At 39.6% G+C, this 15,692-nt stretch overlaps 1 protein-coding gene across 9 annotated transcripts in view; it reads left to right on the forward strand.

Annotated features, from left to right (window-relative positions):
• Positions 1 to 15,692, forward strand: part of DMD (dystrophin) — a 2,140,576-nt gene that overhangs the window by 2,062,816 nt on the left and 62,068 nt on the right. For all 9 annotated transcript variants that reach the window (XM_090061814.1, XM_090061802.1, XM_090061811.1 and 6 more), the window contains 3 exons: positions 854 to 1,055; positions 5,592 to 5,677; positions 7,711 to 7,868. In XM_090061814.1, the coding sequence (XP_089917940.1) occupies positions 854 to 1,055; positions 5,592 to 5,677; positions 7,711 to 7,868 (446 nt within the window). The remainder of the gene's footprint in view (positions 1 to 853; positions 1,056 to 5,591; positions 5,678 to 7,710; positions 7,869 to 15,692) is intronic.

Genomic DNA, 15,692 nt, shown 5'->3' on the forward strand with positions numbered 1-15,692 from the left:
GGAAAAAATTCTTTACCATCCGAGTCTCCAGAGTCTGGAATAGACTCCCACCAGAAGTGGTGCAAGCACCTACTCCTGGATAACTTTAAGAAACGCTTGGATGCTTATCTTGCTGGAGTGATCTGACCCCAGTTGACTTTCTGCCCCTTCGGCAGGGGGCTTGACCTGGTGATCTGGACCTTCCAGCCCTAATGTCTATGAACGCTATTAATAATTTCAAAATGAAAAATTAACATCATTAGTTCAAAAATATTGAAACAAGCTATTTCAACATTTGTGTGACTTTCGTTTCCTTGTTCTTTTGAAACAAAGTACAGGTAAAGCTAACCAAGTTTTGCAAAATTTTTCCATTTTTATGGAGATGCACATTTTGATGGACTATGGTTCAACTGAAATTTGTCTGTTTATGCCAGGAAAATAAATGGTGGTCCCCAATGAAGTTGACTTTCAACATTTATGTTGAGTTCAATGTGTTTTTTTATTTGAACACTATTCTATCAACAGGCATATATAAAGATCATTAAACGTGTTTCATATTTGCGGTGTGGTGATTCAGATAATATTATATCATTTATATGGCACCCAATAGAATGAGAGATCCTATACAGATAAATACAAAAAGTTTATGAGTAATATTTAAAATGTAAGTACCTGTCCAGACATCACTTAACATGTATAAAATCTTGTGTGATCAGAATACTTAGACAGAGGGGATGGAATGGGTTTGGCAGAGTGATGTCAGCACAAAAATGTTAATGAAAATTGGGATGTAGGAAATACTAGAACACACTATAATACAAATATTCAGTGACTGTAATGTTTTCTTATCTTTATCATGATTTCTTGTCAACAGTGGATCTCTTAAGTTTGTCTGCTGCATGTGATGCCTTGGACCAGCACAACCTCAAACAGAATGACCAGCCAATGGACATCCTACAGATCATTAACTGCTTGACCACCATTTATGATCGCCTGGAACAAGAGCACAATAACCTGGTCAACGTTCCTCTCTGTGTAGACATGTGCCTCAACTGGCTGCTGAATGTCTATGACACGTATGTGGAAGTAGTTTGAATGTACTGTAGTAAAAAGCTTTCATGATAGTTGGGAATAATGAGCTGTCTTTCTCATTACAAAATGGATGGTTCGGAGATGAAAAGCTGATGGTCAGAGTGCAAGTTTAATAAAACTAATGGCTTAATGGTTGCACTTAGCTGAATCAATATGGCCCTCAGTTAGACTCAGAGTCCTAAATTGTTTTATTAAGCTAAGAAGTGATAGCTGAAAAATGGACTATTTTTATGTGGAATAGTCTGTCTGAGGTCATTTTGCAGTACTCCATTCCATCATTAGGTCATGCTTCCACTAGGTGCTTTTGAATTTCTTTGTTAGCATGCCTTTATCTTAACTAATTAAGAGCATTATCAAAAAGCAACAGTATAATCTTCAATATAAGTGTAATCATACATGAGTGCACTTCCAAGAGTTAAACCTATTCAGGGCTGTGCATTTTCTGGAGTTTTTATTGTGTAATTCATGTTAAATGCTGGAAGGGAGCCACTTGTAGTGTAATATGCTTGTGACCTTTAGTAGTCAACAGATCTGAGTGAATTTTAGAAGGTCAGTAGCATTCCTTCTAAAGCTTAATTTTAGAAAATAAACTAAGACAGCCTTCAAAGTCAAACTTACACACCCAGGAATTTACAGTAGTTGGGACAGATTTACTTTGAAGTTTTATGTCTATTCCATTCTCTCTAATTTATTAATCAGCTGCCTTATGAAGCTTAGGGTAGCTCCTAAGTTACACAGTATTTAAACCAATCTAATTTTAGATACACTGTTGTTTTGGATTTATGATAGTAAACAGGTCTTTTAATGAGAAATTCAGTGAAGATATTGTGCAGTCCATGTTCTGACATAGTTACTTAAGGCTGTAAGCAACTGCTAGGTAACCTGAAAAACAGATGCTTCTTCCTTACACCAGTTGGCAAAACATACCTCTGTGGGTGCAGTCTGACGAACACCTGGACTGTGATTTTAATTTCATCAACCTTTTAAGTTAAATTAAGGTGGGAATACTTCTGTGACCTAAGAATAGTTCTTTCATCAAGTTTTCATCTATGTTGTTATGCTTTATTGATTTTTTAATAAGATTTCTGCAGATTATTCTTCCACAATCTCCTCCCAACATGACTTTATAAACAAAGCAATGTCTCTTCTGCCATAAGGCGCAGCAGCCATGAAGTACAGTGAAGTTGTGTTGCATACTGTGATTACTCTAGATTTTTGCTTAGTTTACAGATAATAGAGAATGGGGCTATGTTTAATATTTAGTTTAGACTTTAAAAAATGCACTTGAGGTTTCAAAAAAACCCCAGCATGTTAAGACCCAAGTATGAATAAAATCTGAATATGAACTAGGTTTCTGCCCAGACAAAAACTGCTGGGTGTGCAGGCCTTGCAAATTCAAGCTGAGGGAATAAAAATCATTTTAAGAGATTCTCTTCCTGGTTTTGTCTACTCGCATAGCCGTTCCATGTTGAAACCTGCAAGGTTGAGAATTATGGCTTGCTCCCTGCAGGCAGGCCTGCTGGGAAGACGGATGCTGTACGTCTGAATGCAGCATAGTGGAAACTGGGATGAGACCTAGGGATTCAAGGACATTTACTGAAGTTTCTGTTGTTCTAGATGAGCATTGAAAGAAAACTCCCTTAACTGTATATAGGTTTAATCATAGAGTAATCAGACAGATCAGCCTGAGTGCATGATCTTATTTGTTTGGAAGTAAGCTGTCCAGTCTCTGTGGTTTGTAAAGGTATGGATAATTAGAGCACACCACCAATGACAGATCCAGTCATGGATACAGCCCTGCAAATCTTCATTATGTTTCAGATATGCTTTAATTGATCACTCATACTCATTTGCAGTAGCGTGCTAAATTATCTGTTTGACTGGAGAGAAGAGCATAGACAACTGAACACCTCGTGATTCGTGCAGGTTCCAATTTAATATGCCTTACAGGAAAATAATCATGCTACATGCCTCTCCTTTATAATTTGCATGAGCCTAGTATTCATCAGCATGAGTTTCTGAGGGCACAAAGGATAATTAATTTGGAAAGGTTTGCATGAGGAAAGCAAGTTAAAAGGAGAAAAAGAATAAGGAATAGTGTTGAGCTGCATAGATGAGCAACAAATGCCAGCTCACAAGTAGAAGAACCAAGAATGTTTTGAAAGATAAAAACCGGGATGTGATGGGTCCAAATTCTGCTGCAACCCACCCTTTTCAGTCTGTAGTATATTTATTGATTTTAGTGGATTGCAAAGGTTTTAGCAAATGTGGGGCTTTGTGTAAATTCAGCAGAGTATCGGCTTCATGACAAAGCAAGCTTACTAGAATTTATTCTGTAACCTACTAACTATTCTCAGGTAAATGTTTCAATTAAGAACCAATATTCAGAAGTATTGTAACAGTATATTATAACATTATTCCAAAATGTGAACTAAGACAATTATTTTATATGCTAAGTAGTTGTAAAGTGTGGGGCTGTGTCGGGGGAAAGAGGGCACTTGCTGGCTCTGGGTATTGCATTAGTCTGAGAGAAGAGTTAGGCCCACATCCAGGTGGGTCTTATATTGACTTTGATCGTACCACAGCAGAAATTTTTTTTTTGATCAAGATGTTCATATATGTAAAACACAGCATGGAGATGCCTTTATAAACACATGCATTAATCTCATTTACAGTAGCACGAGGCAGTTTGCAGGCAGAAAACTCTTGATAGACCTGTACCTCAAGGAGTCACTTAGGCCACTGACGGATGCTTATTTCAAGGCACAGTATAACCTGATGCCCAGTCCAAACAGTCATGCCTCCAGCCACAACACATATTCATGGCAGGACATGGCATTTGGGGTTCCTGTTCCCTCTGCACCAGCAAGTTGAAAAGTGTGAGAGCGACAATGAGCTGATAGTCGGATGCCTTCAGGACTACAGTGGGGCTTCAACCAGTATTCCCGGTGCAAGCCGGGAATAAGCTCATCGTTGGCTGAACTGGGTTTGAGCCCAAGTGCGGTCCTCGATACAGCTGAAAAGCAGCTGATTGTCAGGCAGTGAGGACTGCACCAAACCCATTTGGACACCCTAGTGCTGTCCTAATCCTATCATATGCTCAACTGAAGGAATGGAAACCAGCCACAGGAAAATTACACATTTTTATGTAATAGCGTTGTGGCTGGTTTCCCTTTTGGGGTGCCATTTATTCCCTGAATGTGTGGCCAAGTTACTATTTAAGATGCAATGAACAGCCAAACTGCACCCTGTAGTATCTGGCAGGGACCTTAGACATAGCTTAATGTCAGGAAAAAAGACATTAGGGAACGGGGGCTATTGAAAGTGCATTGACCACAAGCAGAGTTCTGAGGAAGACTTTGGAGAGGAGTGAGGTTGCATGGCGTAGCCAGGAAGGCTATGGAGCACTACTGGTTAGGGAAAAGAGTAACTAGGGGCAGGTTACGGACTGGGGTACAACTGTGCCTAGTACTTTTAGTAAATGGGAGGATTTTGAATGTTAGAAAGAGAAATTCAGGAATTAATGTAGATTATTATAATTAAAAACATTATCCATAATACCCGTATGCTACTTAATTTTAGGCAAGCTTATTCCTTCTCCTGCATGCCTTAGAAGTGATACTAGTTGCTATATATTGCTTGTCCAGGTCGCTTCTTTGTTCAGAGATATGAAATCACAGTATCTTCTCTTACATAAATGCTGGCATCAGGCAAAGATTCCCTTTTTTTTTAATTCAAAATTAGAATGATGCCAAGCTGTCCATGACAGGCTACTCTTTATATTATCAAGGACCCCATCTTTGTTGGAACAGCTTGGCTTCACTTCCAGTGTCATCACTGGAAGGTCGTAGCCATTTTTAAACAATAAGTTTTTGTCAAACTCACTTTTAGTTTTAGTCAATTGAGAATGAAAGATGGCAGCCATTTTGAAAAAGGATAGTATTGTATTAGAACATTACTCAACTGCTGCTAATGTTCAGTTACAAATAAAAACAACATAAATTATTATTCATCACTTAAAAAAAACCCTTCAAAGGTAATAACTTGTAAATCTATTATATTTGACACCTTGTGGCCTTACGATTATTTGGACTGGAAACATGAATTGACAAGATGTTAAGCTTTTTACAGCTCTTGTTTTAAAAATGTTATCTCTTAAGCTGGTTCACTGATTTATTTACATGTGATATTTCAGAAAATTAACACGCACTAAGTCCTATGATTTAGGAGGATACACTATTATTTTTATACAGCTATAAAAATGGCGGATTTCCTTATTTAAGTGAAAAACTGAATTCAGCCTTTCAATTCAGCCTTGTCTGTGGAGTTTGTGACTGTCTCATTTCTATTAACAAATACTATTAAATATTTTCAATAGATACAGGCTCTTCAATAATGCATTTGTGTGCAATATTGATTACCAAAACTGTGATTCATTTTAAAAGTGAACAGCTAAATAGGTGATCAAATGTCTGGATTGTATAATTGATGTTTGTTTGTTTTTATACATATATTATTAGGGGTCGAACCGGAAGGATCCGTGTCTTATCTTTTAAAACTGGTGTAATTTCCCTGTGTAAAGCACATTTGGAAGATAAATACAGATGTAAGTCATGTATTTTAATTTATATTTTATTTTATTTTTTCAGATTTATCAGAGAAATACAAATACATACAGAAGAAAAGATCTGTTAAATCCTTTCATTCCTTACTGCAGGATTTTTCTCCAAAATATATGTTAATGACTTGCCCACTGTCTAGATTTCAGCAATAAAGATTTCCCACCACACCCCAAAGCTATTTCAGCACCAGTCAGTTAAAAAATCAAGTAAAACATCTTGGCAAGAACTAACGTTTAGCATGATTTTTCATAACATGGATTTAACCCATTTTCCTTGGTGGTTGTGAACAGGGAAATGTCTAAATGATGAGCTGACAAAGTCAACATTTTTGATCTGTAGAACAATTTTCATTATGGTTACATGCTGGAGACCAAGGTTTTGAGAAGAGGCACATGGAAAGGCCTAGAAGTGTCTTCACTGGCATGTTTTTGTGTGTGTGTGTGTGTGTGTGTGTGTGTGTGTGTGTGTGTGTGTGTGTGTGTGTGTGAGTGTGTGTGACATCATATTCAGGACCATCCCTGTTTAGGTGTGCTTCTGCCTCAGGTTAAATGTGCTGTGAGATCCCTGAAAGGTTAAATTCTACCTAGGAGGCTGCACCATCCCTATCAACTTTCACAGTGAAATATAATATTGGTTCTACTATTTGGATGTTTTCCATGGCTACAGAGCTGATGGTAGGACTTGCCTTAAAATTAGGTAAATAGTGTAAGACCAGACTTGATAATAATAGGGTGTGGACAGACATAACAACTAAACTGTCATCAAATGATAGCAGTGTAAGTTGTTCCAGTGTAACTGTTACATGTGCATGCCCTTTTAGCAATATAACCCTTTTCTACCCGGGGTTAAAGTTACAGCGATTTAACTCACCTATATTGTTCTAAGAGCACGCATGCATAACAGTTATATCAGAACAGCTAACGCATGCTCGTGAACATCAAGCCCCCATCCCCTTCTAAAACATCTTAATGTTACGTCTTTCCATATCTCCATTCTCAACCTCTTCAAGTTAAAAGGGGGGAGGAGGGGATAGATGGAAATCCTTTGTCAAAGCTGCACAAGGAAACATCATAAACATTTTCAGAGCGCCTATGTAATTGCACCCCTAGTGTAGAATGAAATATTAAGGAAGTTATAGCCATAGAAGTATATTATTTTTACATTGGTGACACCTTATTTTTTTACAGTTTGAAAAATAAGCAGAATGTATTCATGTATTATCAACTGGGGCAGTACCACATAAATATTTCAGTTGATCCTAACCTGATTTTTCTTATTATTACAAACTTTAAAACGTCCTCAAAGTATATGTAGTATAACTAATTCCAAGCAAATTAAATTGAGCTTATGGTAGGATGATGATTCAATCCTGTAAGGATTCCTTTTTGAGAGTATTGCTATAATGGAACATGGCTTAAAATGACATTTCACTTCAAAAACTAAAACTTAATATGATATTTAAATTCCCAATGGATGCGGGGCACTGTAACAATGTAATGTTTCCCACATTTGAATGTTTCCCTTTCATTTGAAAAATAATCCTGGATTTAGTAGATTATGAAATATCAAATTAGGGAACTTTTTTGTTTTTCAAAGGAACTCATGACGTGACACAGAATAAGGTCCTTTGCATTGTCTGTTTTAAGGCTATTACAGTTTTGTATATATTAATGTTAAGACATTCACATCACTGCGGATCAGAGACCATGCAACCTAAATGGTATGACAGTCGTATCTTGTGTGAGTATATTATAAAAAATGCAGCTAAATGGTTATTTCATAGCAGTCCTTCATAAATACAAACCAATGATGTAGTCAGACAATGGCATCTGAGTGCTTTGGTAACTTATTAACAAATGAGAAAACAGTCAAACAGGGGCACATTAAAATGTGGCAATTCCCACCTTGACTCTTAGCCGTGCTTGTGAGTCTCTGAACATCAATGGATTTCTGCAGTATTTACATAGCATCATGTTTTATCACTTAAGTTTGTTTGCCTTTTTTCTTACCCCTCTAGACCTATTCAAGCAGGTGGCAAGTTCCACTGGATTCTGTGACCAGCGCCGATTGGGCCTTCTCCTTCATGACTCCATCCAGATTCCCCGGCAGCTGGGCGAAGTTGCATCATTTGGCGGCAGCAATATTGAACCCAGTGTTAGGAGCTGCTTCCAGTTTGTAAGCATATGCAGCTAATTTTATGGGTTTTTTAATTGAATCCCAACCTATACTCTTTACATTTCTGTCCCTGGAGAGACAGCAAATAAAAGCCAGTGGGGAAGAGGAGAAATGGGGGAAGAGGAGCTTTTTACATTCCAGGGATTGTTTTATGGAATTTCCCATTAATTGGCTAATGTATTTTCTTGGCAGTGCACATATGAGGAGCGCTTTCTTGTAAGGCCCTATCTATACTAGAAATATGAGCCCTATCTATACTAGAAATATGACAGTGTCAGAGAAAACTTCTTTATTATGGGGTTATCCTGAAGTGGTTGCTATTTGGCCTGGGCGCAGTTTAACTATGCTGTAACTGATTCCCACGATAAAGCTAAAGTCTTGAATGGCACAGTTTATTTAATTGAATTACTTTGTCTGTTTCTATTGCCAGCACACATGCCTTTTGCTATAAACAGGTGTGGGTGATCGTCACTGAGAAATATAACTGTGGCTTACAGCTATCTTTGTCACACAATAGTAGATGAACAGCAACAGTTAATCTAAATATAGTGCATATACATAACAGTAAAAAGCAGAGGTCCCCAATAGAGAGGCAAGAATGGACTGAATGAATGAAGTGTCAGCATTAGCATTATTTCGGAGTGCTGACAAGCAGCCCTTCAGCTTGTTTCATTGTTTGAAAGGATAATGCCATTCTCCCTTTACCAGGGCTGTGAACATTTCTGTTCTATATATTGAGAAATACACTCAATTATAGATAACACTCCTACACTTTTAATTTGGGGAGGAAAGTGGATAAGGGAATCATTAATCCCTTCTATTTTCTACCAGTGGGATACACACCTGAATATTTTCAGTTTCTCCATCAAAAGGTTAAACCACACTGCACATGACAAAAGGAAATATGCAGCAGCTCATTGCAAACTGTGGGAGAGGAGGAAATGCCAGTTCTGTTCTGCCTTTCAATACATCTTCTACATAATAATAAAAGAGTGGGTGGCCTCATCCACTTTCTTATCCATCTCGTTGCTGTCTCCAGGCCTTTCTGCACGCTGTTCAGATTAAATTGTGTAACAGTCTCTATTTTGTAGTATCCAGACTAGATCTTGTGCTTTTTAAGGAATAGTATAAATATTTTTAAGTTGTTTTTTAGAATATCCAATTATAAAATAACCTGTGGTTTCATATTGTAATGGGTTTTTGTTTATGTTTTTCATTTTTTTAAAGCATCCTTTTTGTCATTTCTGGTTTCTGTGGTGACTCTCACTTCTCCAGTAGCTGATAATGTGGGGCAGTTTAATTCCATACACTTTGTTTTTTACTTCCCCTCATTCTTCATTTTTGCCCTTGTTCTCACCTCGTCTTCCCTTAAAAACCATCAGTTGTGTTTTGGACCACATCTCCTCATGAACCATCTCTAACAGACACCATGGTGAGGGACTAGGTATAAGATCCTTGGTCGCTCATTAGATCCTGTGATAACTATGGGCCTTGTTGCATGGAAATTTTAGGCAGCTCCTGGAGCTCTTAACCGCTCTTTCCCACATGTAAACACTTTTAAGTGGCTTACAGCACTTATTATGTGGCTCAGTTATACTACTCCAGGGCAGGATTATCTCTGATCTGCACTACCCAGCTCCTGTTCCATTAAGGTATGTCCATTCGCCATAGCTTTTCCACACAAGTTGAAGTTCTCCAGTATCCCAGGCTACAGCAGTCCATTCCCCACATAGTGTATCTATGAGTGGCTGAAGATGGTGACAGCTTGAAGTGGGTCAAGGCCAGCAGGTTGGGGGGGCTGTGAGACAAGAAAAGCCAGAGCCAGCGCATAAGGATGAAGCTGCTGGGCAGGCAGAACATGGCCCAGCATAAGAGAAAGAAGAAAGCCACGTGAGGTAGCATAAGGATGCGGATGGCACTGTGCAGAGGAGGAGCTCTGGTGCTGGCTCTGCTGCCTGACTCAGCTATATTGCTGCCTGGCTCAGGAGCACTGTACCATGCTGCCCTGCTGGTTTCTTCCCACAGCACTATGCCATGGCTGGTGAGAGCATGACAGTCCCAGCCACAGTGGCAGCTGCTGGGGCTGCAAGTGGGGAGGAGGAGGGAAAGGTGCTGCCTCATCACAGTGAGCCACCAGCGTGCTGCCCACACCCACACCAGGCCCTGGGGGTGGCTGGGGACATTGACCATTACATATTTCTGTCCCCCTTCACTACTTTCCAACCTGTCTCTCACACCCCTGCTGGTAGAGCAGGGATAGAAGCCTGTCATGGCCCACCAGGCCTCTAGTGGCAAGTCACAGTGGCAAGTGCAGATCAGAGCGGTATCCTGCCCTGCAGTGGTATAACTGAGTCACATCATGAGTGCTGTAAGCCACTTAAAAGTGTTTACATGTGGCCAGCAGCGGTTAAGAGCTCCAGGAGCTGCCTAAAATTACCATGTAACAAGACCTCTAGTGGCAAGTCTAGTGGCCTGCTCACCAGGCCTCTAATGGCAAGTCACAGCTGTGCAAGTGGGAGACAGTCAGAGAAGGTTTCTAGCCTTAAGGTGCAACTGCTCCAGACTCTAAGCTAGCACTAATTCAATCAACATTTGTGTTGGTTTACAGATTAAGATGTAACAAGACCCCATGGGCATTTATTCACATATTTTTTTTCCCCTTAAGATGCACTGGAGATCCGTCGCTTCAGAGCAGACTCAATCAATCAAGTCTGCTCCGCACACAAGCTGTGGCGAACTGCGCTGCACTGTGTGTAGTTGTATAAGCAATGAAATGTGTGTCAACACGCAGATAATGGTGGCGGTGAGCTTTTGAATGAAAGCACCTCCAAGGTGTTTTATTTCAAAAGCATGCCGCCACCTTTTTCTCAGCTCTGACGCTCATTTCGCCATTTATACAACTGCAACCATTGCAGCGCCAGGCGCTTTTCAAAGAGTCCAGCACTGCGGCACTTGCATGCGTAAAAATGCCCTATGAGAAGTCTGTTGGGAGCCTCTATGTTGGGTTTTTAGGTTTTGCAAGAGCAACAGGGAATAATGCTACAGTAGTTCCACAGTCACAGAGATGTGAAAGGAGACTTGAAGCTCAAACAAATGAGCTCTTCATTTTATTAAGCTTGTGACTCCTGCTTCTTCCCTTCTCCCATATAAACTGCAGTAACATCCACAAAACTACTTTGAAGTAAGGGTGGGGAAATTAAGATCATTATTAAAATGTGTTTTTGAAAGGGGAGTTGGGTCTAGGGTGTGCTAATGGTTTACCTACCCATGATTTACAAGATTAACCCACAAGTTTCAAATAAGAATCCGTGGTGTCAAGAACATTCTGACCAGTTGTGGTCTTCCTAACTCGATTATTCTTCACTGTATTATTTTTTCCATAGTCAAAAAAATGAGTGAAAGCAGAGAGCTGTCATTTTCTGAGGGGTGCCTTGAGTTTAATGAAGTTGAGACCCACTGCTTCATAATAGGATTAAGAAAACCTTATCAGGAGACATTGTAGTATGGCTTGCAACAGGGAGTGGAGAGGAAAAGCAGCAGTGGCCAGATGTTTGGGGTGATGTCAGGGAGATGAAGGTGTGCATGGGGCAGTGGGGAGGAGAAATAGGCAAGGGAGACAGGAGGGTAAGGAGCAAACTGAGGACCTGCAAAATAATGGGGAGGTGGGAAAGGTAGTTACGAGGAAAGCAGGAATCAGCAGGGGTGGGGCATAGACATGTAAACAGTGATCTAGAGAATGGAGATTGCATATGTGGAAGATGGGGATCCCTGAGGAGAATGGGGGGAGCACACATGAGATCCCACCATGGAGCTGGGACAGTTCAAGATAGTCTTGTTAAAGGAAAAAATGAATAGACAAGCATACAGAGAGCCAGAAAAAGGAGGCTTGGGAGGGAGCACATATAAAGACCTACTGAAAAGGAACTTTGTTTCTCATGGTGTGGGAGGGAAGAATGGGAGATAAGTGGTGTGGGAAATAGGGTGGTTTACAATCAGGGATCTAAAGAAGGCAGAACTGATGTCAACATTATTCTGTGCTAGCAGAAGTTACAGTGTGCCATCCTGTTTTTTGCTTTTTCTATACACCATCCTTTACTGTACTGTATTCCACTTTCTATTTTGTGAAAGGGGAAAGGACTGTGGTGAAGGAGGGGTACCTGTTTCTTTCTTGTCTTTAGCTTTCAAAACGCTTCCATGAATGGTTCCCTTTTCACCTGCTCTGTTTTCCAACCACCCAGCTTACCTTGAGGTAGCTTTTCACATGGGATGAAAGTGCCAGTCCTTCATCTCTATTTCCTCAAAGGAAAATAATTTACTAAGCAAAAAAATACATCAGCATATGTGTGCTTTGCAGTTTTGTGTTCAAATTCTGTCTGATGTAAGGCCCTCCTTCATGCTTTTTCTTCTTGTATGTCTGTTAAGGATTAAGAATTGAACTTTTGTACTTTTTTTTGTACTGACGATCATAGCCTTGTAATAATATGCAGACATGTTAACAAGTATACTTCAGAATCCACTCTTCCCAACCCCCTTAGGTTAGGTGCCCTAGCAACAGCCTTGTCTGTCATGCACAGCCGCACAAAACTGGGATGTTTACTGTACTAGGAGATAACAGGGGGGGGAAAATCTCTCCTGGTCTTTGTCTGAAGTATAAGTCCTTGGGAATGATGGGGGAGGGCAGTCTTGTTCTGTCAACATGCATGCATTTTGCACTTCTGCTTGCAAGAGACTGTGCAAACGGTAATAAAATACTTATCGTTCCTACAAGTACATTCTTTGTCCTGAGAAATGAGTCTTTTATTTCAGGCTGCTGCTTTCATTTTAGCTTCCCTTCCACCAGCTTGGAGGCTTGATTTTCAAAGTTTCTGGGGAAAGAAGTTGCTAAAATTATCTATGTGCAGAAAGGAAGATTGCAGGTGAAACTGGGAATACTGTCCCCAAACATGAAAAAAGTTATATTTTTAGGGGTTTAAAGGCAAAATCTGCAACAAGGAAAAAGTAACTTGATCAAATTGGCTCTTAAAAATAGACTGTTAGGTCAGAATACATAAAGGTTACCTACAGAGTCAGTGAAACTTTGTGTGAATTTATTCAGTACTGTATTGTGGTGGTGTGATGGTATTAGGCAGACCCTTGAATGGACAGACAGAAATAAGAAAGAAAGAAAGCAAGAAGGTATTTTTAGGAGTTATTCTTTTGACTTGTTTTCATGAGTTCCCAAGAACCTAGAATGTTGTTCTGGAAGTAAGTTAATGAATCAAAATATAGCTTACTGTTTCCAAGCACATTTGATGAATGTGTAGGATATTTGATTATTTATGCTGTAAATATTTTAAAGCCATCTTTCCCCTGTGGAAATTGTGTGTTAGACAGGAATATTTATGTGAAATACTGTCCACATGAAACAAGGAGGGTGAGTAGGAGAGTGTGTTCAGTCAGATTCTACCTACATTTCAGGCATCTAATTCCAGTCATACACCTACAGAGAGAGGTAATTCTAATTCTGTGCAGTCTACATTTCTGTTATGAATATATGTGTACTAGATCAGCACGATATCAACATCAACTAATCACATTACTTTTACAATGGCTTAACTGTGTGCCCAGTCCTAAATTGTTTACTCTCATTAATGAAAGCTGGAAAAGTCAGAATAAATGCTCCTAAGCTCTTTGAGGGCCTGTGGGCATTTATGTTTGTGTTTGTACAAGTATCGCAGGTACGCCCTTGATCCTGAGGCCCCTATTGCAAGACAAAGAAGTAAAGGAAGAATTATGGCCAATACAAGTAACTGGGAACATATAGCAATCACTGAATTGTCAATAGGCACAGCCTCTCTGTGAAGCTGAGAGACCCAGAGAGCCCTAGTTTCTATTTACAGGGTATTTCTTCTGTTTCTCTTTTTGACACATTTTGGCCTACGGGAACTAACAAATCCTCCTTCAAACTACTGTGCTGTAAATGTCATAAAAACAGCACTTCAGTGTTATTTCAGTAGGGGTTTGCAGGCCTCTTTGTATGGAAATAAAAGTGAATATGACTGGGTTTCAGACGCAAACTTCAGCAGACCTAAAACTGAGCTTCTTTATGGAGGCCTGTGAAGGTGAGCAAAGTAAAGGGGGGAAAGAGGACTTGGGTTTCCTGTTAATATCTAATGTAATGTGCAAGTCCTGCCAATTAAGATTGTCACTTGGAATATTTTATAGTATTTACATTTCACATGGCACCAACACCGGCAGGGACATGGGTAACACAAGAGATCATAGCTGTCATCTTGAACACACATTTGAAGAGTCAGAGGAAACTTAAGTAGTCTGTAGAGCAGGATTTACCTCATGTTACCATTCCTATTTTCTTTTCATGGTTGACGGTGAAATAGCAGTTGCCTTTGAAACTATAAAACACTGATTCTTCTTTTCATTTTTCTTAACACAGCCAGTTGTGGGGAAAGCAAGGTATTATTAGTAAAGGCCTTCATAGGTAAAGGAAAAAGCCATGCTTGTCCTTTAGCTGACATAGGGGACTAAAGACTGGGTAACAGTAAGTCTGTAACTAAGGACATCATATGAATTGTGTGCCTCAGTTTATTTACCTGAAAACAGGAATTAGTTACTGTCAGAGCTTAATGCAAGGTCCAGCAGAGAGGATGTTGTTGATGGTGTTATGTTACTAAAAAGTATTGTCTAGTTCTGTCAGACATCATTCCATGTTTTATGTGAACAAAGGTAGTATTGTGTAGTACCTTAGTTGTAGATAGATAAAATGGACCTATTTCCAGTTCGATACCATACACGTATTTAAGGAGCCAAAATGAGCAAAATGTTAGTAAGAGTTGGAAAAGACAGAAAAAAACGCAGTTTCTAAGCATTGCACAGAGATTTCTAAAAAAGAAAAAAAATACCCTTCTCTGTCCTCCCCAACTGTTTTTTGGCAAACAAATGCTGAAAAACAGATGTCTGGAGTATAATGAATTTGAATATCCCCCATAACAAATTGTTATTTGTAAGCTGGGAAAGGCTTTATGAATTTTGCTTTATGATTCACTCTGTTATTACCATAAAAATTGGGAGTTCCACAGAAATGTGTTGAAGAAAAGAATCATTAATATTCTTTACAGCTTCCTCTTGTTACTTCAGATATGTTCTGTCTCAATGCAGACTTTCTCCCTTATGTAAAATCCTCTGCTGCTGCCTTTACTGGATTTAGAGGTTATTAAAGAAATTGTAATAGCAGCTCAGGGAACAGTGAAAAACTGTCTGTCCTATACTGTCTGACCCTGCCCAGCTTTTCTCCATGTGGCTTTAAATCTTCATGTAATGTAATTTGGAACCAGTTTTGATACATTTTAATGCTGCTAATCTCCCCAAACAGGTTTCGTACAAGGTGTGTAAGGATGGTTGGATAGTTGTCTGTTAGGGCCAATAGCAATCAACAGCAACTGCAAAATTAGAATACATTTTTGAATGTTACAGGAGGTCTTTCATCAGAGCCACTTTTCCTCTACAGATGTAAAGCACCTACAAAGGACAGGCTAATGATTTGGGTCGATGAGTTTTATTCTGAGTTTTAGAAGTGTGCATTGCAGCATTTCTATGGCTCAGCACATCCATGTGCACATGATGCCCAGCACATCTGTGTGGGGTGGAGACCATGTAACACAGCGGGGGTGGGGGGCTTGCATGAAGCTATGTGCAGTCTGTGTGGCATATGCCCCAGGGGTGTGTGGCTTAGGTGTGTGGCAGGAGGCCCTCCACCACTCAGAATTTTGACAGCCCTAATTTAAAGTCATGACTTAACAGTTCAGTTTTGACAGGTGCCTGATTCAC

Source organism: Crocodylus siamensis, chromosome 1 (genome assembly GCF_052110815.1).
Source record: "Crocodylus siamensis isolate JL-2025a chromosome 1, ASM5211081v1, whole genome shotgun sequence".
In the NCBI taxonomy this organism is placed as follows: domain Eukaryota; kingdom Metazoa; phylum Chordata; order Crocodylia; family Crocodylidae; genus Crocodylus; species Crocodylus siamensis.